Source organism: Gossypium hirsutum, chromosome D10 (assembly GCF_007990345.1).
Source record: "Gossypium hirsutum isolate 1008001.06 chromosome D10, Gossypium_hirsutum_v2.1, whole genome shotgun sequence".
Classification (NCBI taxonomy): domain Eukaryota; kingdom Viridiplantae; phylum Streptophyta; class Magnoliopsida; order Malvales; family Malvaceae; genus Gossypium; species Gossypium hirsutum.
In genome coordinates, this window is record NC_053446.1 from 55,928,901 (window position 1) to 55,956,852 (window position 27,952).

The 27,952-nt window shown below is 31.1% G+C and overlaps 1 protein-coding gene and 1 long non-coding RNA gene across 5 annotated transcripts; both read right to left on the minus strand.

The window, feature by feature from the left end:
* Positions 1 to 13,317: 13,317 nt before the first annotated feature.
* On the minus strand, positions 13,318 to 16,584 carry LOC107915142 (60S ribosomal protein L8-1). Of its 4 annotated transcripts, XM_016844289.2 has the most exons (5): positions 16,088 to 16,542; positions 14,343 to 14,400; positions 14,219 to 14,244; positions 13,934 to 14,048; positions 13,318 to 13,539 (listed from the first exon to the last, which is right to left on the minus strand). In XM_016844289.2, exons 1-5 carry the CDS (start codon positions 16,239 to 16,241, stop codon positions 13,338 to 13,340), a joined length of 555 nt encoding a protein of 184 aa, XP_016699778.2. In that variant the 5' UTR covers positions 16,242 to 16,542; the 3' UTR covers positions 13,318 to 13,337. The 4 variants fall into 4 exon arrangements, with proteins under 4 accessions (XP_016699778.2, XP_016699779.1, XP_040959274.1 ...); XM_016844290.2 differs by lacking the exon at positions 13,934 to 14,048 and having other exon boundaries at positions 13,399 to 13,539; positions 16,088 to 16,584; XM_041103340.1 differs by having other exon boundaries at positions 13,399 to 14,048; positions 16,088 to 16,541.
* A 4,889-nt stretch (positions 16,585 to 21,473) lies between these two features.
* LOC121222478 (uncharacterized) lies at positions 21,474 to 23,461 on the minus strand. Its single transcript, XR_005919780.1, has 2 exons — positions 23,369 to 23,461; positions 21,474 to 21,740 (listed from the first exon to the last, which is right to left on the minus strand). It is a non-coding gene; the product is annotated as an uncharacterized lncRNA (long non-coding RNA).
* Between the last annotated feature and the right edge of the window lie 4,491 nt (positions 23,462 to 27,952).

Below are 27,952 nucleotides of genomic sequence, written 5' to 3' on the forward strand. Positions count from 1 at the left end.
AGACCAATTACCTTAGTAATCAGTACCCAATTTCCCAAAAAGATGCTGTAGAAAAACTCAACTTATACATCAAGGATCAACTACAGCAGCAAATGATAGAATCATACAATAATCATCCCAATACTGGAAAAATAATAAGCAATTCACCAATAAGAGAATACTCTTTATATCGATCACATAAAACCAATCTGGCGGGTGTCCAACACATTTGGCCCGTACATTGCGATTCGCACATAGAAATATACTACAAGTACGCGGACTCATTCTTAGTCGACTTACTAAGAGCGGATCCAATTACTCAAACATTTTTGCTAAAATTCACAGGATTGAATCCCATGATTAATTTACATTTGACATGATTAATTTACATTTGAAGCTTTAAGAACAGATTTGGAGGACCGTCATAATTTGCGTTCGTCTTATATTATTCATTCCCACATGCATACACTATACCAAAACTGGTTTTTAGCTGCGTTTTTTTAGGCCTTTAGTGGCACTTCCACAAGCGCTGCAAAAAAGGCCGCTAACGAAAACGTCGCTAATGTTTGCAGCGTTTATAAACAAAAACGCCGCTAAAGATCATGTTCTTTAGTGGCGTTTTTTTCTAAGCGCCGCTAAAGAATATGATCTTTAGCGGCTTTTGTTTCTAAACGCCGCTAAAGAACATGATCTTTAGCAGCGTTTTTTTCTAAGCGCCGCTAAAGAACGTCGTTAAAGAACATGATCTTTAGCGGCGATTTCTACAAAGCGCCGCTAAAGGACATGATCTTTAGTGGCGTTTGTGAATATGCGCCGCTAAAGAACATGTTCTTTAATGGCGCTTTGTAGAAAACGCCGCTAAAGACCATGTTCTTTAGCCGCGCTTTTTTTACAAATGCCGCTAAAGAACATATTCTTTAGCGGCGTTTTTGTACAAAAACGCCACTATTTTTGGGATTTTTTTATATTAAATTTTTCATTTTTTCAGCCCTCTTGTAGCAACAAATCAAAAGCAACCAGATCTAAACCAGCCAAAAGCAATAAATTTATATAATATTTCAAATTAAACGAATAAAATAATATTAATATCAATAAATAAAAGTGAATTCATATTATTTTTGCAAAAATGTTAAATGTTAAAATGATAAAAATATTTATACAATACACTATGACGGCGGAAGTTGCGACTGAAACATCTTCATCATACTTTGAAGCTGCTGTTGGAGTTCGTCGTACTTTCTGCTCTGCTCTACTTCTCTCGATGCCGCATCAGCTTTAACTTGTAGCTGGAGTTCTTCATATTTCTTTTGAACCTCTGCTTCTCTCGCTGCAGCCTCCGCTTCCCTCGCTGCCGCCTTTGCTTTAAGTTGTAGCTGGAGTTCTTCATATTTCCTTTGAACCTCAACTGTGGTCGCTTGCATTTGAGCCATCTGGTCTTTTAACCTTTGAACTTCAGCTTGAGCCTGACTCCCCGAAGCCATGTATTGCTGCGAGCTGGATCCAAAATATTGGGTTGGGCTAACAAAAGATCCTTGAAATCGAACCCGACCATACCTTTCAGGACCCAAAACTTCAGTAATAATTCGATTATCAATGTCTTCAAGATGAACAGAACTATCACTAGAAGCAATCGCTTCGTACTCCGCCTTTTTATCCTTTAGTTTTTCCTAATAAATAAATCGCATAGTTAGGAACGCAATATATATTAAAAAACATATGCAACATAACAATAGTCGCATTACAAGCAATGAATTAAACCATTAGAAAATAAACACTATAAATAACTAAAACAAGTCAAATCATATTAAGTAAACGTACCATTATTTCACCGGCTTCAGGAGTCATGGGAGATCCATCTTTCTTCCTATGTGTAATTTCAAAAAGTTGAAGGCGTCCAACTTTTTGACCGGACGGCAGTTCCTACAATATAGTAGTAAAAATATTATTTAATGGAAAGTTATACATATTTGACAATATTAAAAATTAAAAATACCTCCGCCTCAGCTACACATGTAAAACTTCTCGACCCGGCTGTGTGAGTGAATTTTTGTTTCTGCCTGCTGCTTTTTCCAACTTGTTCACGATCCTACGTTATGAAATTTTTAGTACGTAAATAGTAAATACTATAAACCAAAATAATTACAATAGTTTGGAAGTACGTCATACCTCGCCTTTCTTCGAATGCCAAAATCTAACCACATCTTCCCATTGGTACCTCAACATACCCGGCGGGACATTTTGCAATTTCTCATCGAGGGTTGTTTTTGTCTTATAATAATTTTTCTTCAAAGTACTTTTATTGTCTCTCCATCTTTTTCCCAACGCCTTCTTTACATAAGCATCCGAGACCTCTAAAGCAAACCTCGCCTACAAAAAACACAAGTTAATAAAGTAAATATAAATGAAACTATTTTCCAAGCATTACAGATGACATTAACATTTTGTTACCTTAATATTATCGAGGGCTTGGTTTTTGTTGCTATCGGGCATTTGATGCCATGACTCATAGTTGATAGGCAACATATTCATATTTCGTGATAAAATGCCTATGTATCCTGCTAAAAGTTGAGCTTCTGATCCAACAGGCTGACCAAAACTGTTTCGTCCAACTTTGACACGCTCGACTAGATCTAACTCGTATAACTCTCTAAGTAGCGTACGTCCTCGACCTTTGCGCGTCCCACTATTTTCAGCTACAAATGGAATATTATAATATAAGAATTTGAAAAATGAATCAATTATAAGTCAACACGCATGTAAATTAAATGTAAATTTACTTTGAACTTCTGTAGGATCCTCAGGTCTAATCGGAACATTCGAAGATCCAATTGCAGTCTGTTGTTCAGTACTATTTGTTTCTGTCGAGTTTGGATCATTTTGAACAATGCTTCCCCTTAGAATTTTTCTTCTAAGCATTCTATCTGCAATACACATAAAATAGTTGAAAACTTAATAACTAATTACAACAATAACAACACATATAAAATAGTTGAAGTATATAATAAGACCAAGATTTAAATTATGAAATTACATATAATTAATCAATCGTAAAATCTTACTACATCATTATTCGTGAATATCTTCATCCGTATCCTGACGAACCCATTGAAATTGTGCACTAGTACTAGGGATATTATTGTTTAAGTTTTGTTCTGGAAAGGGCAAAGTTTCTGATCTGTCGTCGATGTTATCTCTACTTCCACTGCCCATGTCAAACAAGTCTCTAGGGATGTTAAGGAGTACAACGTACCAACCCTCATTAGCTGGATCTTTTGAGTAAAAAACTTGTTTGGAATTAAGGGAGTGGAGGAGATTTCGAAAGGAAATTAGGGATTTGGAAGGGGAAGGGGAAGGAAGCTGAGTTTAGGGGCTGGGTACGGGTTTTACGGTTCGAAAGGGGAAAAATATGTGACGCCAAGCAGAACGACGACGTTCTGAATAACAGAACTGTTCCTCAAACGAAACGGCGACGTTCTGAACATTTTGTAATACACATTTGTGGCATTTTCATACTAAACGCCGCTAAAGCTTACAGTTTGCGGCGTTTTAAATAAACACGCCACTAAAGAGTTCAAATCATTTAAGAAAATGACGCCGTTTTCGTACACACAAACATTTATGGATTTGCGGCGTTTCTATAAAAAACACCACGATTGCATACCTTCTGTGGCGTTTTCCAAAAAACGCCACTAAAATTCAAATTCCTGTAATGAAACAGCGACATTCTGAACATTTTGTAATACATATTTGTGGCGTTTTCATACTAAACGCCGCTAAAGCTTACAGTTTGCGTCGTTTTAAATAAAAACGCCACTAAATAGTTCAAATCGTTTAAGAAAATGACGCCGTTTTCGTACACACAAAAAATTATAGATTTGCGGCGTTTCTATAAAAACGCCACTATTGCATACCTTCTGTGGTGTTTTTCATAAAAAAGTCACTAAAATTCAAATTCCTGTGGCCAAACAGCGCCGTTTTACATAATTTTAAACACATTTTTGCGGCGTTTCTGGCCCAAACGCCACTACTGTAAATAATTTCCAAATATTTAATAATTTAAAAAAATTAAAATAACATACAACAATATGACAATATTATTTTTAATTCTATTAAATGGGAAATTTGATTTTTAGTGATGGTATTTTTATTAAAATTTAAGGTAGGAACTTAATCCGTAGATAGTGTTTGTATTTTTCTAAAAAACATCAATTTAAAAATTTAATTCGGTGAAGTCAAGTTGTAATTTTCAAAAATACTAAATAACTTAAACCCTAAACCACAACCCCTATCCTGAAAACCATCAACCGTAAACTCTATTCCTTAGACATTAAACCCTAAACCCTAAACCCTTAACCCTAAATTGACCTAGACCCTCTTATCCCTTCAACCCTAAATCTTAAACCTATAAATCATAAACCATGACCTTTAACCCCTAACACCTACACCCTAAGCCCCAACCTCAAATGATAAACCACAAACCATCATACATAACCCTTAACCATATCCCCTAAACCTTCAATCATAGAACATTAACTGTAAACCCATAAACCCCTAACCCTTAACCTTATACACTTAAACCTTAGACCCCAACCATTACACCATAATCCCTAAACCCCTAACTCAACCATATTCCTTAAACCTTGAATCATAGAACATATATAAACCTTAAATCCTAAACCCTAAATCATAAAACATATATAAACTATAAACTATAAACCTTAAACCTCAACCCTTAAACAAGAAACAATAAACCGTAAGGCCTAAATCCATAATCTTTAAACCACCAATGCATTAAAAGTTCAACAAAAAAAATATTGTTTTGCTTAACAATTTGCGGCGCTTTCCTAAAAGTGCCACTAAGTCTTTAAACCTCTACAAGAAAATGACGCCGTTTGCTTAAATCTTTTTGCGGCGCCTACCATAAAGCGCCGCTAATGCTTAACTTCTGCGGCGTTTTTAAAGTTGCGCCGCTAATGTACCTAAACCTAAACAACAAAACGATGCCGTTTTGATAAAAATTATTGAACATTGCGGCATTTTTAGCTAAGCGCCACTAATATCTCTAAAATCTGAAAAAGAAAACGTTGTCGTTTGCCTGAAACTATTACCGCTAATGCTTGACATTTGCGGCGTTTTTAGCAAATCGCCACTAATGTTCCTAAGCACAACAGAAAACGACGGCGTATGCCTAAAACTAATTGCAGCACTTAATGAGAAGCGCCGCTAATGATTGACTTCAGCGGCGATTTTTTTAAAGCGCCACTATAGTGACTAAAACTCAACAAGAAAACGATGTCGTTCGGTAAAATCTTTGTGGCGTTCCAGGAAAGCGCCGCTACTATTGTCCCTAAGACGGCGTATGCTTGAAACATTTTCCGGCGCTTCCTATTTTACACCGCTAATGATTGGCTTCAGCGGCGCTTCATTTAAAACGCCACTATTTGTGTCTAAAATTTAACAAGAAAACGGCATTGTTCGATGAAAAACTTTGTGGCGCTTTTCGAAAACGCCACTAATGTCATCAAATGTAAATCAATACGGCATCGTCTGTTAATCAGTTTGCGGCGCTTTTGTACAAGCGCCGCTAATGTTACACTTTTACGGCGTTTTGTTTAAAGCGCCACTAATGTCTTTGAATCTGACCATGAAAACGACACCGTTTACCTAACTCGTTTGTGGCGCTTTTGGGGAATCATCGCTGTTGCTTATAATTGCTGGTGTTTTTGAACACTCACTGCTATTGCTCGATTTTTTGTGGCGTTTTGTGTTAAAACGCCGCTATAGACGCCGCTAAAGGCCTCTTTTGGTGTAGTGATAATGGTCTACTCCTAATAACAAATCACCTTCTTGGTGGACCCATACAGATGGATCCCTTCGTTGTAGAATCTTAGTTGTAAAATAGGCCTGATGGATTTCCACTTATAAGATAGTTCTGACAGACTTCCATATACAACAAAGTCCTGACGGACTTCCATATATAAGACAATTATCATAGACTTTCACATTTACAGTAATGTCATGGCCATGAACTTTCATTTCACATATACGACTTAAAGCCTTAGACTCCTAGAGTCTTATACTATCCATTGAGGCCTTTTATATACCAGTGTGCATCTTTCTCTAAACAATTCAATCATTAAACTCCATTCCTTATATAATCTGCTTGAACCTCTACAAAGCCACAATTATAAATAAAATGCATATGCAATCTCTATGCTATCCAACCGAGCCTCCGCAAAGCCACATATATAAATGACATACATGCATTTTACACACCAGTACTGAAGCAATACTACTGCTTAATGCACGACATATTTCACGTTAATCATTTCATCTACTCAACATAGTCAACTTACACCCAGCCATGCAATTGCATATCATTACATAGCATGCATCACGACACATCAACATTAAACCTTAGAGTGATTCATCATTTGTAAAACTTAACAAGTACAACATGCAACACGATACTCCAGCACTCGGCCATTGGTAGATCACTAAATCACACATACTTTGCACACGATTCTGAAACAGAAATCATTCATTTAAAACCTGAGTTCTAGATCTCACCTGATAGTTGACGCCAAACCATCTACTAAGCTTTTTCCTTTACTACTTGAGTCTCCTTATTCATCAAAACAATCGACCAATTCAAAACACCAACGAAGACAATGCATCATCATAAAAACTATAATTTATTTGTATGTAGAGACCATTTAAATGATCATTAATAAACTTACCCAATATCGAATAAAATCAATGGTTTATCTGAAATTCTTAACTTCCTTTCCTTTTCTTAAATCTGTTATATAAAGAGGTTGGAAAGCTTATTGGCTTACAAAATTTCCCGTTTCTAAAACTCAAACTTCAGTCTCATCCCTCCATGCATGACGCTCCTTGACCCATTTTTCTTCCAGAACAAATCAGAGAAAAAGGTGAAGAAAGAATAGAAAATGAAAGAAAATAATCTCAGAGAATAACGTCTCGCATATATATAGTCCTCCCGTACGTCCTTCACCAACACTAATTCAACAGCCACCTGAAATATCCTTAATCATCATGTCTCCCAGTAAGAACTTCCTAGTTTGAAAGTAACCTAACTAAGGTTGACATCCTTCTATCAACCAACTCGCCTTGTGCTCTTACTTACAAAAAAAAGTCCGCTTGATTAGAAAACTTCTCAATTCAATACGCAAGTCTCCCATGCAACTTAGGACTTAATAATATTCGGGCATGACATATTATATACTATATGATATAATATAACATTATATAATACAGTATAGGAGGGCTAACTTTTAAACGTACGAAAAGTATAGGGACTTAGAGCATATTTCAAATAGTATAATAATAAACAATAATATATAATAATTAGTATATAATGTACTACTATTATATATAACTAGTATTATATTATAAATTATAATAAAATATATATTATTACATGATACTATAATGTTTAATAGCTGATGCAGACATATATGTAAGGCCTAATTTTGGCCCGGGCCTGCCTAAATAAAAAAAAACTCTAAATACAAATTCAAAGTCCATTTACAGAAATTTAAACCCAAATTACAATGACCCGAATGGCCCAATAGGAATACATTAGCAGGCCTAAACCTAAGTAGGCCCAATTCCCCCAAGCCCAACACAAAGAATCAGAAACCCTAGCCCTAGCTACTGCTGGCCGCCGCTCCTGGCTCTGCCTAGCTTCAGCGCCGTACGAGCCACTCCCCACGCACGTAGCAGCACTCACACGAGCCGCACCACGTCCCAACTCGCCTCCGTACACCTGCAGAAAGGACAAAGAAATGCAAAAACCACGCACAAAATAGCAGAGAAAACAGGCAAAGAAAGAGAACAGAAATCGCAGCAAATCAAAAAATAGAAAAAAGAAAAATGTTAAATAAAAAAGGATTCGGGGGGATTTTATTTCGGATAAGAAAAGAGGGGAACTCGTTGTAAAGGACGGATGGTATCAAAAAAAAAGATGAAATCAATACAAAAAATTTGAAAAGAATGTATTTTCTGCTTCTTTTTTTTGATTCGGTTCTTTTTTCCGATTCATTTTTTCTTTCCTTTTCCTTTTTTCATCAGCTATATATATAAGGATAGATCTAAAAAGGGGGTTGGAAATTACCTGTTAACGGCGCTGATGAAGCATTCTTCTCCTCCGGGCTAATCGGAGTTGACTGGGCGAAGGCGAGGGGGCTCTCGAGCGGCCTGTTGCTGGAACGGCGCAAAATGGAGGGCTTAGGGTTGTTTAGGTTTTTTTGTGTTTAATACATGTCATTAACACGACACCGTTTGGGCCTTGCTTCAATGGCACCAAAACGGTGCCGTACTGGTCGTTTAAACGCCCATGCCCGATGACCCAGTCCAACTGCGGCGAGATTAGAGGTGCTCATGGGCCGGGCCGGGCCGGGTTCGGGCCGGGCCCATAAAAAAATTTCGGCCCGGCCCGAAATATGGGCCTAAGATTTTGCCTAGGCCCAGCCCGGGAAAAAAATCATAAGCCCGGGCCCGACCCATTTTTATTTTAAAAATTTTAAAAAATTAAAAAAAGTATTTTAAAAATATTTTAAAATATTTTAAAATATTTTAAAATTAAAAATATTTAAAAAATATTTAAAAAATATTTTAAAATTAAAAAAAATTAAAACAAAGTATGTAAAAAATATTTTAAAATTAAAAAAAAAATATATTTATTATATCGGGCCGGGCCGGGCCCAGCCCAGGCCAAAACAATGGTGCCCGAGGCCCGGCCCGTTTTCTAAACGGGCCTCATTTTTTTGCCCAAGCCCATATTTCGGGCCTATATTTTTACCCAAACCCTCCCATATTTCGGGCGGGCCGTTGGGCTGGGCCGGGCCGCCCGGCCCATGAGCACCTCTAGGCGAGATCCGCGTGTTCTGGCATGGGGAGGGATATTTGCGCGCTAGGTCCTCCCTCGTTTACGGCGTATTCAATGTAGTTTTTTTTTTATATTTTTGCAATTTTGGCATCGAATTTTGCTTCTGTTTCATTTTGGTCCTTAGACCATGCGCTTTGACTTCGTTGGAACGCCGTCGTTTAATCGACAGGGGTTATTTCTCTATTCAGTCCTCCGCTTTTCATGCGCATTATAATTTAGTCCTTGTTATTCATTTAAATTCTGTTTTTTTTAATTTTATTTTAATCGCATTTTTTACCCGCATTTCATTTAATATTTCTTTTGTTCCTGTTAATTCGATTTTAATTATGATTTAATCCCTTCATTAGTCAGCTTATTAATTAATTTCTTGTCATTACCATTGTTATTATTAGCACTTTCGTGGTGCTCTTTTTTTTCATTTACTTTATACACTTCGTTTTATTTTTTAAATTTCTTTCTATTTTATGTATTTCTATTTTCCTACTTATGTATATATCACTTTATTATTTACTATCATCTCTAAACTAGTTCTATTATACATATATGTACGTACGTAACGTATACATTATTTAATTTTAAATTTTTTATATACCTATTGATACATATAGTTGCTTTACTTATTTTAAATATCCACATATATTTAGTTTATTTCACATTTTGCATATTATTATACATTATTACTTACACGAAGTTTTTTTCACTCCCTACATGTATATGACTTTATGTATTTTGACATAATACTTATTTTTTAAATTTAATAGGATACTATTATCTTATGAAGTATTTTTTAATTATTCTTTTATTATTAATTTCAAATTTACACATATGGATATACTATTTATTTATAATTTACTTTATTATAATTTCCCTTCTTTCATATTTTTTAAGTTATTTTAAATTTGTATAATTTCATGTGTGTTGATTTGTTTGGTGTTTCGATTGATTCTATGTTCACTATGAATGTTTGCACAATATAGGATATAAAATTGTTGCTTTTATGTATATAATTTTGTTTATTCGTGTATATTGAATCTTTGTTATGCATTTGCGTATGCTTTAGTGTATGAATTATTCTTTCGCGTTGTATGTTATTATTCAATCCTTTTTTTTAAAGATTAGAAATGCTAAAGTTATCTAATGTAAAAGTTTTCAAAAATCTTCGCAATATTCGAAATTTGGAATCTTCGAGAGAATTGAGCCCTAACGTATTGGGTTCCAATTTCCCTCATTGAATCTAAATAATCGAATTTTCTTTGACATACGAATTTCAAATAAAAACCCTTTCTCGGGAATTCAATATGTTGTGTCCTAATGCATTGGATATGACGTATTGTATTCTCGATACGAGAATTTTTCTAACAAAGGCAATATTCGATATTTAGGGATATTGTGAAATCGAACCCTAACTTACTGAGTTTTGATTTGACCCAAATAATCAGGTTTCCTTCTCAAAACGCATAGGTTTTTAAAAATCAAAGAATAAGCTTAATTTTGAGGATTTGAAATGTTGCACTCTAACTTACTGAATGTAACAATTTATTTCTTTAAAATAAATAAGCTTTATCTTCCAATTCATTTTATTCAAAATAAAAGGATCGTATTTTAAAATCTTTTCAAAATTTCGACCCTAAGACATCAAACAATCAATTTGGTACCAATTTTGGGCGCCACGAGGGTGCTAACCCTTCCTCGTGCGTAACCGACTCCCGAACCTGTTTTCTTAAAATTTCGCAGGCCAAAAGAATCATTTTTAAGGTGAGCCGATCACACCTTAATAAAGATCGGTGGCGACTCCCCATTTTCATTTTTTTAGTCGATAACTAAATTTTCATTTCCATTTTCAAAATCGATACCCATTTTTCAAATATTAAAAAAATGGTTTCGACAGACATATAAACTATTGATTTTAATATATTATATTCTATATATATATGATATGATATAGCATTATATAATATTGTTGAAGGGCTAACTTTTATATTATGTACTTCTCTACTACTATAGTATGTGATATAGTATTATATAATGAAATCCTTATATATATAACTATTATTATATTATGTATTATAATAAAATATATAACATCAATAATTATGTATAATTTAGTATGTGTAATTATAACTAGCAATACATAAAATATTATAAATAAGTAAACAAGGGCAGAAATTAAATTTTTATTTTTATGATAGTAAAAATACAATTTCACCATTTTAATAGACTAGATCTTTATAATTTTTAAAGGATTACATCAAAATTTTATCATTTTTAGGGGGCCAAATGGCAATTTTACCTTTACTAATTTAAATTTTTTTAAAATTTTAAAGGATATTCTAAATGAAAAACTTTTCATTTTAGGGGGGGTCGATGCCCCTGCCAGCCCCCTAGCTATGCCCTTGTAATTAAATATCTTAAAAGAATATTTTTTTTATTAAATTAGATTTTGAATTGAGAACTTTTTCAAATTGTATTTGAGTATTGGATTTAATTTTCTTTGTATTTTGGACTTGAGATTTGGGCTATTTATAACTAGTTCATTTTGAGTTTTGGTAATAATATTAATTAGTATATTATTTGGGTTTGGGTTTACTATAATATATTTGAGTTTTGAAATAAATATTTTAGAATATGAGTATTATGTTTACAAATTTAATTTGAAAGATAAAAAGTTCTTCAATTGTAAATTGTCAATATAATATAATAATGAAAGATAAAAATATTTTTGTTAATTCATATAATATAATAGAATAATAAATTTTACATACAATAAGCACTTTAATTATTTTATACAAAAGAACTGTATTAAATATATATTTTATGTTTTTTATAAGATAAATTTGAATTGTGTTGTCATTGTATAAAAGTAAAATGAATTATTATATTTAAATTAAAATATTTATAACTTATAAAATTTAAATTATAGGTTACAAAACAAGCAACGAAAATGAATGAAAAAAAAAGTTTTGGATTAATTGTAGTGAGTTCTCTAACTTTAATTAAAGTTAAAATATTATTAATAGGATTTTTAATGGCAGTGATCAATTTCAACAATTAACTTAATTAGAGTGACTAAATAGATAAAAAAATTTAAAGTGACCAAAACATAATCAGGGAGAATTTTTTTTAAAATTACTATTAATTGCTATGAAAGAAAAAGACATGGGAAATTGTTTAAGACATAGACTTGGGTTTTGAAAAATAAAAACGAATGTGGGAGTCGTCACCAATCTTTTTTGATGAGGTGTGATCGGGTCACCTCATAAAAAAGTTGTTTTTAATAAACGGTTTAGATTTATTAAAACAATGATTTTGGTCTGCGACATTCAAAAAAAAAGGTTCGGGAGCCGGTTACGTACGAGGAAGGATTAGCACCCTCGTAACGCCCAAAAATTGGTACATAGTTGATTAATTAGTGTCTTAATGTCGAGAATCAAAAATTTTGAAGAGATTTAAAATACGATCCTTTTTAAAAACTTATATAAAACAAGTTACCCATTAAGACTCTCTCATTTCGGAGAGAGAAAATGTCACACCCAATGAGTTAGGGCATGATATTTCACCTCCTCAAAAATGAGCTTGTCCAAAAAACTCGGGCAATAAAATTTAAAAGGATATTCAATTGTTTAAGTCAGATGAAGAAATTACAGCCCAATACATTAGGACACAATTTCTCAATATTCTAAATATTGAATATTGCCTTTATTATTTTTTAGAAAAATTTTCATCCCGATAATGAGCTTTTTATTTATGTTTTGATTAAAGATCGCACTCTCGATTATTTAGATTCAACGAAAGAGTTGGAACCCAATACGTTAGGTCTCAATCCTCTCGAAGATTCCAAATACCTAGTATTGCCCTTATTTTTCAAAATTTTCTCTTTATACGAATTTGGGTAAAAATTATATAATGGAGTAACAATTGTGATAATGTAAATATAAATCACTACACCAAAACAGGTTTTTAGCGGCATTTTTTATGTCTTTAGCGGCGCTTTTTAGCGTCGCTAAAAGTATTTGTGGCGTTTTTGGAAGTGCCGCAAAAAATGCCGCTGTTCTCAACGCCGCAAACGTTTGTGGTGTTTTTATAAATAAACGCCGCTATAGATCAGGATCTTTAGCGATGCTTTTTTACAAACGCTGCTATAGATCAAGACCTTTAGCGGCTCTTATACCACAAACGCCGCTATAGCTCAAGACCTTTAGCAGCGCTTTTTCAAAAAACGCTGCTATAGATTACGACCTTTAGCGACGCTTCTCGCAAAAACGCCACTAAAAACATAACATTTAAAAAAATTATTTTAATCAAATAATATTTATTTTTATGATAAATATTATATTATGTTTTATTTTTTAAATTTGAACTTTAAATATACTTTTAAGGATAAAAAGTATTATTTAATAGAAAATTTTAACTTTAAAACTAAATATAAAAATTAATGAATTTAGTTTTAGAATTTAAAATAATAAATTAATAACACAATTAAAATCCAAAAGTTAGAACTCAAGTTGTCGTAAATATTAAAGTAATATTTACACATTGCAAGGTAATAAAAAATACAATGCATTTTCTTAATCAAGTAAATCTTGGTAATAAAAAATACAATGCAAACTACATCTGCTACATTCCTGGTTATCCAATCTTCATGTACCCTGCAGAATTGGGAAAATAATTATAGTGCATTAAAACAAAAATTGATATTGACAAGTTAAATATGAATGGGAAACAACATGAATGCAAAAATTAATACTCGAGGAAATTGACAACTTAGCTATCTCAACCATGGAAATGAATTAGATATTGAATAAGAGAGATTACAGCAATGAAACCAATGAATTCCTAGTTTACATATGTATGTGCCACTGGACTTGTTAAGTGAAGAATGAGAACCAAATTTTTTTCAATGACTACAGGACATAAGACCAAGAGCATCAAAAGTTTCCAAACATGAAACAACTAATCTATTAAGCAAGTCAGAAAATCAACAAGCTTATTGTTTTAGCTAATAGTGGAACAAGGAGACAATTGAGATCAATTGAGACTAACCTCGGCTGAGATGCAGAAGTTTCACGACAATCAGAAAAGATCACCTTGATATACTTATAATCTTCGCACCATAAATAATCAAAGTAATAATCATCGATATTATTCACCTTGTTGCCTAACCTCACATAATAATCAAAATAAATTTTAAAACCGCTCAAAAATTTTAAATAGATTACATCAACATATATTGAGCATAGCAACCTTCTAAAGAGAAAATCAAACAAATCAACTAAACGAACATAGAAAAATTGATGCTTCAAACCAAAACACCAGAATTTACTTTACCTCCATCCAATGGGGTGTCATCAAGTCTGCAAATCCATCACGTAAAGACATTAGCACAATTTAATAGAACTTTAATCTAAAAAGAAAGTACATAAAGATTCTCTAGTCTTATTTCATAATATACCCAAATATAACAGCATTCCAAAGCATAATGTTGTTATCTTGAGGTGCACCACTAATTCCTGCACAAAATAAATGATAAAAAAGAACACAGTTCTTTAGCATAAACAGCAAACAAATTAGATGAAAACCGGACTTCTACAACTAAACCGAGTTTAGAACATCAGTTCTATAGCTTCACATGTTGATTGACATTCAAATCTCAATATTTACTTTGAGGTGCATGCAAAGACCCGCCAAGTCACGAGCTACACGGCAAGAAGAGACTGTTTTCAATCCCATAAGCTCTAGTTAACATCGCAAGGTTCGAATTAAACTCTTCCAACTAGGAATCTCAAGCTCTAATCGTTGGGAAACATCAATTCGCACACCAATCATAAACGTTGATATTTTTATTTGCTTACAGATTACGCAATAGTGAAAAAAAATCATACGGGGCATAAAGCACACTATTGCTTTTAAATTCTGCTCTGGACACTGATTCAGCAAATCACAACCATTAAATATGAAACTAAGCATAGAAAATCCCAGAGAATCTAAGCATAAAAAGTTAAAATTGCCATGGAAATAAGCTAAAAACACAAATCTAATTAACACCCAAGAGAAATCAATCCTAACCCAAAATCCGTAACCATGACAACAATAAAAAGCTTCAACATATCTATATATTAAAACAATACATATAGACTACGTTGAAATTAGACATCTAAATGCAAACACGTTTGCATCTTATTGTTTATTTTTTCTTCTCGTTTGGGTGGATGGGAAAGCAAGGGCAAAAAAAAGTTATTATTTGTCAGCCCCTGTGCTTTTTAAACATTAGAATTTAGCCATTCTACTTGCTTTTAATTTTAAATTTTAATCTCTCTTCTTATTTGATTTAAAAATTTAATCAATAAAATTTAAATTGAATTTTATAAATTTAAAAATGAGTTACCAATTTAAACTTCAATTTTGAAATCAAAGCTTTAAATATAAAAATGCTGCATATTCAAAAATCAACAAAAGTCTAATAAAAGTGGGTGTGTGTTATTAATTGAATTTTAATTTTTAAATCAATCATAGAGGAGCTGAATTACTGGAATTAAAAACAGAAGACCAAATTTCAAAATTTTAAAAAATACATAAACTTTTATTTTGAACTCCAATTATCCCTTAAAAGAGATTCAAAAAGAAAAAAGAAACGAACCGATGACCAGAAAAACCAGATTCAAGAACCCAAATCATAATCAACAAATAACATAAGCTCATTGGCACACAATTACACACATATTAGATGCCAAATCCAAATCTAAACATAAACCACCGGAATAAAGCTACCAAATACAAGATAAACACCACATCATGCAAATGCAGACTAGGCTATACATAGAGAAGTTGGAGCATAAACACCAACTCTAAGCCACTTTCCCATGCCTACCCCTGTTCATTCTTGCACAATACTCGAACAAGCTCCCATCAAAACATGGAAATAATTCAGTTTGAAGATTATTAAAACCAACTGTTTTAATGTTTGTCGAAAAGGTAAAGAGGAACAAAATCATGTGAAAATGATGCAGTGATGCAGAAATAAATAAACAATGCATTAATTCATTCATTCATGACAAAAATTATGTCAGATTTTTCCTCTTAAGCCTTAATAATTTATAATTGAACCCAAACTTTGTATAAACAAGGCATATAATTAAAGCAAATAAATCGAAATCAAAATTAAAATTAAAGTTAAAACAAGAGTATGAAATTAAAGACCTGGTAGTGTCGTTATCAGGGTTGTTCGACGATCACCAACGTGGTGTTCGACGTTGCAAACGACAGCTCCTTCGGGGATAGATCTAAGAGGCAACACGTTTCCGACCATAAGGGTGGCCTTCTTACCACAGTACACGAACTGTCCGGTGTACATACCCTCAGCGGCGACGAACAGTTCATTCTGCTTCTTGTAACGGAATGGGTGACGGAACACGACGCGAGCTAAGGGCGCACCGCGGCCTGGGTCATGGATAACATCGGTGATGACGCCTTTGAGGTAGTCGTTTCATTCACCGAAGTCGAGATTGCGAAAATGGGCGGGACCAACGGAGATGCAGAGGGCTGTCGATTTGGGGAAATTGGGGGCAAAAAATAAAGGAGAAATGGTTTGGGAAAAATAAAATGGGGAAAAAAGAAAAAGATTTCAGGTGGGATTTCATTTGAAATTTTGGGAAAAAGAAGGGGAAAAAAAGAAGGGATTTTATAAAAACCGCGCCATTTAAAAAAAAGAAGGGAAATTGCGGCGTTTTTTAGTAGCGCCACTAATGTCCAGGTAAAATGACACCGTTTTGCGAAAAGTGAGAACAGAATTTTGCGGCGTTTTTCCCTTAGCGCCGCTAATGACCACCTTTAGCGGCATTTTTCCCTTAGCGCCGCAAAACCCATTAAATTCGTAGTAAAAAACTGCACCGTTCTGTCTTCATTATTAAGAATATCAAAAACGCCGCTAATGTCTAGTTTATTATATTCAAATTATAATTTTATTTTTTTTATAATTTTTACAATTTTTTACAAATTTACAAATTTACAATTTTTATAATTTTAAATTATTATATTCAAATTATTATATATTGCATATCAATTTTAAATTAATAATCTTTACAATTTATTATTATCTCTTTTACAATTATATAAATAACTTATTTAATATATAAATTAAAAAGTACTAATTAATTCAAATCTTAAACCCTAACCCGACCCCAAATCCCTAACCCCTAACCACTAAACTTTATTTAATATAAAAATTAAAAAACACTAATTAATCTAAACCTTAAACCCGACCCCAAATCCCTAACCCCTAAATTTTATTTAATATATAACTTAAAAACACTAATTAATCTAAACCCTAAACCATAACCCGATCCCTAACCCTAAACCATAACCCCTAACCCCTAATCCCTAAACCTTATTTAATATATAATTAAAACACACTAATTAATCTAAATCCCTAAACTCTAACCTAACACCGATTTTATAAACCCTAAATCCCTAACTCTTAATATCTAACCCATAACCTAATCCCTAACCCTGAATCCCTAACCCTTAAACCCTAACCCCTAACACTTAAACCTTATTTAATATATAATTAAAATACACTAATTAATCTAAATCCTAAACTCTAACTTAACACTAAATTTCTAAACCCTAAATCCCTAACTCTTAACATCTAACCCCTAACCTAACCCTTAACCCTTAACCCATAAACCTTAAATCACATTAACCCTTAAACCAGAATCCCTAATCCATAATCCCTAATTCCATAATCTATAAAACTTAAAATTGTAACTCCTAAACCAATCTTAAATCCTAAATTAACCATATATATACCCTAAACCATATTTATTAAACCCTAAACTATAATGATAATTAAATTAAATATTTTAAAATTAATACAATTATATTTGAAATTATTTAGTATATAAATTAAAAATCAATCAGTTATGTACCCAAAAAATTTTAAAATTATGGCTTAATAATAGTATTTTACTTTTTCTATTTTTAACAAATATTTTTCTATGTTTTTTATTTCAATTTATTTCTACGTGTCATTATTTCAAATTAATCCATTTTTAACAAATATTCATTTAAAATTAAATTAAATTTTAATTAATATAAATAAACAAATTAAATAGTAATTAATTCAATATTTTAAAATTAATACTATCTCTTTTACGATTAAATAGTAATTAATTCATGATGAAGACGGTGGTGGAAGAGAGAAACACTCAGGTGTTTTGAGGATACCAATTTTAGGGGGGAAAATTTAGGGGTTTCAGGGGGAAATTTTGGGATAAAAACGCGTAAAAATTTTAGGAAATTTTTTATAAATTGATTTATTTTTTGCGGCGTTTTTATAAGAAACCATGTTCGCTTTTGGTTGTCTAGCATCATGTTGGGTGTTGAGCAACCCCCATATAAACAGAAAATCCTGCAAAAAACAATCAAAAACACCCATCCCAGGTTTGCTTGGCACTGTTATATACTAAACAGCATCCACTGGTCTTTGCTTTTTTTCATTTTTAATTACTGGTTTTGATGGTAGAGAGTACAAGGGAGAGCTTTCATAGTTATTTTAAGACTATACTCCGGTGTTATAAGCGGGAACATGATCAGCAGCAATGTCAATGTCCCAGCGAGGGGGACTGGGAAGCATCCCTTCAGCCATTTTGGCAAGAACATTAGACACAACAAAGATCATATCCTCGTCGACAAACTCATAAGCTGTCGTGGGTTTCTCGGGCACTACCCGACTGATATTACCCTGTCCGTCATTATCTTCATTCCCAAATAAAGCATCGTTTGCAGCCACTAAAGCGGCCGCAGCAGAGGTAGCAGCCGCCTGGATATCCCAAGGGGAGTTGGAGTTCTAAATTTCTAAAAATAAAAGTATAATTTACAACGTATTTTAATCTTTAGATGGTGTCGGAAAAGCAACTTATTAATTGGATTTTTATTGACTAAATGTGTTTGTATATTTACCCAAAGAAAACAGTGATCTGCTACAAAGGAAAACAAAGATATTCAACTACATACAAGAAGTCAATCTATAATATCCCAATACATACAAAGTCTGTCATTTACCCCTCTTATTCTATTTATACTTTTCCCTAGTAATCTAGCTTTCACTATAGCTTTTATATTTTGTACAATATCTTTTTTTGTAGACTACAACCGTTGGAAAACTTTTCTCGTTCTTTCTTTCCAAATCATATGAATGTGTGATTTCCAAGCAAGCTTCAAAATGATAGTAAGAAGGGACTTTCCTTTCAACCTAGCAACAGCCCAATGGAGCTCTAAATGCCATTCCATTATTCTTCCATGAAATTAACACAACCTCAAAATTTCTTCCCATATTTTCCTTGAAATAACACAATTAAAGAAGAGTTGATCCTTGCTTTCTTGCACCCTCCCACAAAGAGAGCAGTTCCCATCAATATTCATATCATAAAAAAGTAATTTCTCCTTTGTCGGCAACCTGTCCAATATAACCATCCAAGAAATAACAGAGTGTCTTGGTATATGAAATTTGTGCTAAACAAGCCTATCCCAATGCACCTTCTCCTTTTTACTAACTTCTTGCCAATTTTGTGAAACAGAAAGTCAATATCAATTGGATGTCTCAATACTATAATAGCAACACTTCTCATCTCCAAAATTTTCCTCCATGTCCAACTGCAACCTGCTCTAATCTATACTTGCCAAAAAGAGCAATCCTCAATGACATAAGCGTAAAGCCATGCTATCCATAGAGATCCCTACTTGATTAGAATGACCTTAATATGCTGAATCTGTTGGAAGAATAGAGAACTTAAGAGCACTTGAATGAAAACAAATTTTCATTACAGATAACAAAGCATTACATGTTTTTATAGTTCAAAAAAATTTAGTAAAAAACCCTTATTTCGGCCCTTTATTCGTATTTTTTTTCGAATTTTATTACTTAAAAAAATATACTATTTTCTAATTTTATTATTTTCCATTATTTTAGTACATTATATTTGAAATTTAAATAAATTTAGTGTGTTTTTTAAATAAATTAAAAAAACCCTTATTTCGGCCCTTTGCTCGTATTTTTTCCCGAATTTTATTACTTTCAATAAAAATATATTATTTTCGTATTTTATTATTTTACATTATTTTAGTACATTATGTTTGAAATGTATTAATTATTTCTGTTTTTTTTAAATTTAGTAAAAAACCCTAACTTCGGCCATTTGTTCGTATTTTTTCCCTAATTTTATTACTTTTAAAAAATATATTATTTTCTAATTTTATTATTTTACATTATTTTAGTACATTATGTTTGAAATTTAAATAAATTTAGCATTTTTTTAAATAAATTTTAAAAAAACCCTTATTTCGGCCCTTTACTTGTATTTTCCCCCTAATTTTATTACTTTAAAAATATCATATTTTCTAATTTTATTATTTTACATTATTTCAGTACATTATGTTTGAAATTTATTAATTTAGTATTTTTTTTATTTTCGTATTTTATATTTTCTTAAACATATTTTTTTATCATTTTATTTTTAATGCTATTTTTCTAAAAAAACTAATTACAACATGCTAAATAAATTTCATAAAATATATATGCTAAATAAAATAATAAAACACATACAATGTACATAACATAGATTTTTTACACAAATATTACAAAAAAATAAAATTAATACAAAAAAAATTACCTTCTTTTTTTTCTTTCTTTTTCCTTCCTTCTCTCTTCTTCTCCTCCTTTCTTTTTCTTTCTTCTCCTTTCCTTTTCTTTCTTTCTTTCTTTTTCTTCTCCTTTCCTTTTCTTTCTTTCTTTTTTTTTTTCTTCTCATTTCCTTTCCTTTTCTTTCTTTCTTTCTTCTCATTTCCCTCTCCTTCTCCACCCACCAGCCAGCCGAATGGTCCCCCATTATAAGGGGGTGGTGCCGCCTGTGGCAGCCCTTCCACCAGGGTGCTGTCACATCCTCCAGCAGCTTTTTTTTTAACTTTTTTTTATTTTTTTCGTAATATTTTGGTAAATAAAAAATTAATATTATTTTGGTATTTTTTTATTTTTTTGTAATATTTTGGTAAAATACCCTTTACCTCTTCGTTCTTAACAATTATTTGATCTGTCTCATTCACAATCTTGTCTCTTGAGATCATTTCACATTATATTTTTCTTTGATAGCTTCAACTTTTTTTTTCCTTTCACTTCAATGTTTTCATCTTTCAGGTTTAATTCACTTGACATAACATCCACTATAGCCTTGTAGGATTAATTCATATAAGGAGTATCATCATCATCATTGTTGAATATGTTAGCTTTGTTGTGGCAACACTAGGGTAACAACTTTGGATTTTTAAAAATTAAAAAAATTATGTTTTTAATTAAAAAAACATTATGGTTAGAAAATTTATGAAAGTGAAATTATTATTATTTAATTTAAAAAAGCACCAACCAATATTAATTTTTAATTTAAAAAAAGTTGTAACACCCCTAACCCGTATTCGTCGCCGAATTAGGGTTACGAGGCATTACTGAACAAAACACAACCATCTCAAAATCAATACATATACAATATATATTATTTAAATATAATAAACTTAGTCTAATATTAAATATGAAAAATATTAAACTTCTCTTCTAACCATTTTTAATAAACAAAGACATTATAATCCAACTAGTAAAGACATTACAAACTAGCTAATCCATAAGGAAATAAACCATTTTAGTATGGCTATTATATTCATATACAATACAACAAAGTACGACCTTCAAAATATTTATCTAGTCTGTACATGCCATAGTTAGAATTTAAATATTTTAAATACCGAGATAATAGATAGGGTGATGAACTTGCTGACGATCCCTGAGCTTGAAGCTTGATTTTTTTATCTATAAAACAGATAGATGTAAACAAACAAAGTAAGCTTACATAGCTTAGTAAGTCTATAACATAACTAAAATATATATAAAAGAAGAATCATATAAATTCATAATTAAACTTATCGAAATCGCAAATACTACATATTGTATATTTAAATACTCATCAAAAACTTACAACCGAATACTTTTATATATCATTTACATATAAACAAATGCATACATCATTATCAAATACCTAAAACCGAATGCATATACACTTCATATATGTGTAGCCGAACGCATATTTATATACTTAACAAATTTTATAACCGAATATATTTATATATATACACACATCAAATGAGTATACCCAAATACATTTATACTTACCAAAATGCATATATAGATTTCTCACATACATCTATTTGAATGTGAATATACCTAACAATTTCATAAAATTGAATATATATATATAAATTCATGCTCATCAAATACATATAAATGAATGTTTATATGCTCATCAAACACAATGACCAAATGTATATACATATTCTTTAAATCCATATGACTAAATCATATACATATCCGATACATGTAAACTCATAATATGAACAGATTCACCAGCACAAAACCTGCTAGGCTTAAAGCCTGATTCAATACACTGGCACTTAGCCTGCTAGACATAAAGTCTGAAATGTTTCACCGGCGTCAAGCCTGCTAGACATAAAGTCTGAAATATTTCACCGGCATCAAGCCTGCTAGACTTAAAGTCTAAAATGTTTCACCGGCAGTAAACCTGATAGGCACTGAGCCTAAAATCTCAATTCACAGAAGTTGTATCTCCTATTTGCATATATTATCCACATAAAAATTCAACTCAATAATTTATAAACTATATCTTTAATCCACATAGGTATATAAAGTTCAGACATCAAATTCAGCTCAATAACTTAATTATACATTCGGACATATATATATAACTTAATACATTAAAGCCTACTACCTAATATCATGCATTCGAACACCTTATGATATTCCAAACTAATAATTTCATATCTTCAATTCCATTCAAGAATTTTTACATGAATATACATACATAATCGAACCTCCCTTATACATATATAAATTTCATACTTAAACTCATTACAGAACATATATATATATGCATATTTGCATAGTTGAACCTCTTATAAACTTGTATAAATGGCATACCTAAATTCAATACAAGGACATATACATGTATATTTGCATATTATAGATCCAATACAAAGTTTTATACCAATATAAACCTATGTTTATTTCCGAATCTTAAGGACACACACACCTATATATATACCTTTTATTAAACCAATACTTTATACTTGTATATACATGTATAAATTCAAAACTTGTACATATAAAAATATAAAACTTTTATACTCCAACTAAATTCGATAACATTTATAATTGTATATCCTTATATATCTTCATACTTTAACTAAATTCAAATGACTATATAAGTATATACCTATGATTCGAACATGTAACAATAACGCATATAATTCACTCATACTTTTAATTATTTCAACCAACATATTTTAAATTATAATTCATCAAAATACAGCACATATACATACCTATATACTGATTTTATGACATTAAATAGCTAGTAGACTTACCTCGGAGGGTGAAAAGTCGAAACCAGACGATTAATTGACTACTTTAGTTTTTTCCCGATCCAACTCCGATTTCTTCTGTTCTTGATCTAATTATATTCAAAATAAGCTAGTTTAAATATAATTACATTCAATTTAATCCAAAAACACATAAATGGGTAAATTACCATTTTGCTCCTAACATTTATACTTTTTACAATTTAATCCTTTTTGCTCAAAACACAAAATACACAAAATTTGACTACACTCCTTGAGGGCCGAATTTTCCTAGTGTCCATACAAGTCCATATGTTTCATTTATTTAGCATTTTAGTCTCTCAAAAATTTATTTTCACAATTTAACCCTAATTACTCAATTTCACCAAAAATTCAAAAACAAAACATGTCAATCCAACAAATATCTTTCATTTTTCATCAATTATCATCACAAAACTTACAAGAGCATCAATAGCATAACTCAAAATCATCATCAAATTTCAAAATTGAGGCATGGGCTAGATAGAGTGCTAAGCAACAATCACAAAAATATAAAAATTATCTAAAATAAATCAAAAACACATACCTAATTAGCCAATGCAAGTGCCGAACCCTAGAACCCTTTTTCTCTTTTCTTTTTTTCTTTGTATTTTCGGCAAGAATCAAGATGATAATGGCCATTTACATGCTTTTGTTTTATTTAGTTATCATTATACTAACTTATTATTATTTTACTAATATATATATATATATATATATATAACATATGATATAAGGTCATTCTTGACCATTACCATCCACTAACTTATATAGTGGACTAATTGCATCATAGAACCTCCAAAATACAAAGACAACAACAATTATGCTCTTTCATAATTAACCACTAATTTTTTTATTTTACGCGATTAAGCCCTATTCCCAAATTAAGCACTCAAACAATAAAATTAATTCACAAAACTTTCACACATATAAATTCAAACATAATAAACATAGAAAAACAAAAAGAAAAATATGAAAAATATTTTTCAGACTCAAATTTGTGGTCCCGAAACCACTGTTCCGATTAGGGTCAAAAATCGGGTTGTTACAAAAGCACTTTAATCTATAAATAATAAAATTTAAATTAAAAAGACTTTTCATCTTTTTAAAAATTAAAACTTAATTAAATAAATAAATTTTAGATTTTCCATTATTTTGTCACAATAATTGTGATTATGTAGTTATAAAAAAATAAAAATATTTTCATTTTTAATAAATAATTTTTATTTCTATTTTTTGAAAATTATAAAATATATTTAGTAAACAAAATAAATAATGTAATTTTGAAAATTGAAAATTAGTTTGGCACATATTTTTATGTAATAGAAACAAGAAAAGTAAAATAAAAATAGGTTAGTTATTTGATATGCATGGGTGTAATTTTTCAACAAATTTATTTTGCCATGTGTACGTTTTTTTATACATTATTTTTTTAAATATATGATTTGGGCATATGAACGAGACTTATTGGTCTTGAACAAACGAGGTTTGTTGTATGGCCAGTGTAGGGAAAGTTTGAATTCTGTGAACATTGCGTCTTTGAAAAGTAGGCTCGAGTCGAGTTTAGCAATGGGATTCACAAAACTAAAGATAGGATGGATTATCTCCATTCCAATGTTTGAGAGCCTTCTCCAACAACTTCAAAAGGTGGTTATAGATATGTGTTAACCTTTATTGATGATTACTCAATAAAGGTTTAAATGTATTTCCTTAATCACAAGGATCAAGTGCTTGTCAACTTCAAGCAATTTAAGTCCTTGATAAAAAATCAAATAAGGAAGAAGATCAAGCGACTTCGTTAAAAGCTTGTATGTGTTTTAGGGAATTTAGTTAATGGGTCAATTTGACCTTAGTTATACAGTTCAAATTCCCTCTATGTCAATTTAACCTTGCTCAGAGAGCCACTTCGCTTTAGTTATGATTTAAGTTTTAAGCAGTCATCATTTCGCAACTTTACATATGTTCTCTAATTTGTATCACAGTCCACTATATCTTTCTCCCTTGAAAATTTAATTATAAACCAAATGAATCAATTAATTAAGTTTATTGATAGTTATGCACTTGAAATAATAGTTCCTATATAAACAAGGATAAAGTGTTACCTCAGTACATTTTACCTAATAAAAGTCCATAATATATACAAGTTTATTTAAATTTGAGAAGTCACAATCAATTACGATCACGTTTCTTCTTTTAAGTTATAACCATATAAAATGCCTTTATTTATCTTCAAAAATGCTAAGATAAAAAATAATATCTTGAAATTGTTTAAAATTCAATATGATTCGTTCTCTTTGAAAGGCCTTAAGTTGATCTGAACTCACTTGATTCTGCATATTTGAGTATCATAGATGGTGTGCCATAACCAATTTTCAAAGTTCACAAACAAAAGCTCATATTTTTTGGTAAAAGATTTACCAAAACAAATAAAATAAGTTTTGGCCAATTTTCAGCTATACCTTATGTTGCAATTGACGTTATAGCTAGAAAATGAATATTAATATGTTTGTTCTTAAATTGTGATCTATTTTTTGTATTTTGGTTAGATATATAAAATTATGTGTTGAAAGAAAAAAGTCAAAAAATTAACGTTGTTCAATTATACAAAACCAACTAAATTTACTAAATTTTGTTTGGTTAAGATAATATTCCATCCCTAATAGAATCCAATCTGATTAATTCTTTGTTATATATCAGTGATCACCAGCCCTAATCTCAGGTAAGATTCGGGTCGTCTACCTGTGAGACGGTTAAGTGTGAGGCGAACTGTGAGAGGACAACAAGGGGAGCTCGCGGATTTATCTCGCAAAGAGAGCTCGCACAAAGCAAGGAAAGGTCGTAGTCTCAGTTTGCATGTACCTAAGGAGCTCGTAGAAGGGAGACCACGTGGTTTGGCACACAACCCAGAGTGAAACACGTGTCTAGCATGCCTGAAGTCTGTTCAGAACATCAGTTCCAAGAATAGTGGGGTCAAGTCATGAATAGTAGAGTTATGTCATAAACAATAATAGTATGTATAAATACCCGAATGTTCAATGTTAATGATTTTATAACTTTGATTAAGTTTATTAATAAAATTTATTTCACATAAGTTAATTGGTTAATCATAATTAAAAGAACCGGTTCACCGAATTAAAGAGATTTAAGGGAAAAAAATCCATTGTTTTCTCAAGAAAAAATCAGTTATACCGATAGTAGAGAGTGTTTATTAAAAAATAATTTTAACTTAAAAATGAAATTATTGCCCGTTTAAAAAATGTAAGAATATAATTGATTTTTTTTAAAATAGAAAATTTTTCATTTAGATCTCTTTATTATTTATAAAATTTTAAATTAGTAATAGTAGAATTATGCTTTGGCCCCAAAATGATAAAAGTTTGATTTAATCTATTAAAAATTATAAAAATATAAATTATTAAAATGATAAAATTACATTTTTATTATTAAAAAATATATAATTTAATTCCGACCCCAAATAAAATTCCTACCTCCCCCTTCTGTCGTCAAAAACTTCAAAGACCTCCCTCCAGTGTTTAACCACCTTAATACATACCCTTGGTGGAAAATCTCTAGCATTTGCCGAGCATGCATTGAGGGAGACCCAATGATATCAAAGATATGTTTCACATAAACATCGAAAACTGGGGTTTAGTGGTAAACTTTTTCTATAAACTTGACACCCTTATTTTGACCATTTGAAATGGGTGATGGTTATTGATAATGCTAAAAGTAATATATTTTAATCTCATTTTTAATATATTTTTGGGTGATTAATTGATGTTAATTGTAAATTTTATATTTCTAATTTTTTAAATTTATGTTTTTATACTTAGTAGAGCATTTGGGAACAAAAAGAGTGAAAAACGAGCAAAAAAGAAAAACTGGAGCAAAAACAAGAGCCACACGGGTTGACCTATTCTACATGGCCGTGTGGTAGGCCGTGTCGTTTTCACCATATTGCACACCAAACTTTGAAAAAAAATGTATTTTTTAAGTTTTTTAGGTATTCTAAGAGATATATATGTCAAAAATAAGAAGATGAGAGTGAACCATCATAGAATACTCAAGAAAACAACTAGAAAAATCTCCATTGAAGCTGTTTCTGAAGCAGATTTTTGGCAAGATTGAAGATTCACATTTGATTTCTTAGGAAGCCATCATGAGTTTCTTTATTTATTATGGTTATACTGTATCTTGGTTGTTTTTATTTTCAAGCATGAACTAATTTTCTAAATACCTAGGGGATATGAACCCTATAATGAATTCTTTCTTTTTATTTTTATTTTACGCAATAAATACTTAGATTTTATTCTCAATTATATGTGCTTAATTCTTTATTTGATATTTCTAGATTATTAATCCATGTTTGATGTGCTTAAATCAGAGAAGGAATAGACCCTGTTTAAGATCAAATCTTGCGTAATTGAGTGGAGTTACGTGCAATCCTAAAAATAGAATTACATAAATCTCCTAATTAGAGTTAAATCTAATAGGGGAATCTATAGATCATGTTAATGCGATAATAGGGATTTTAATTAGAAAAAAATTTAATTAATCAACCTAAAGTCAGTT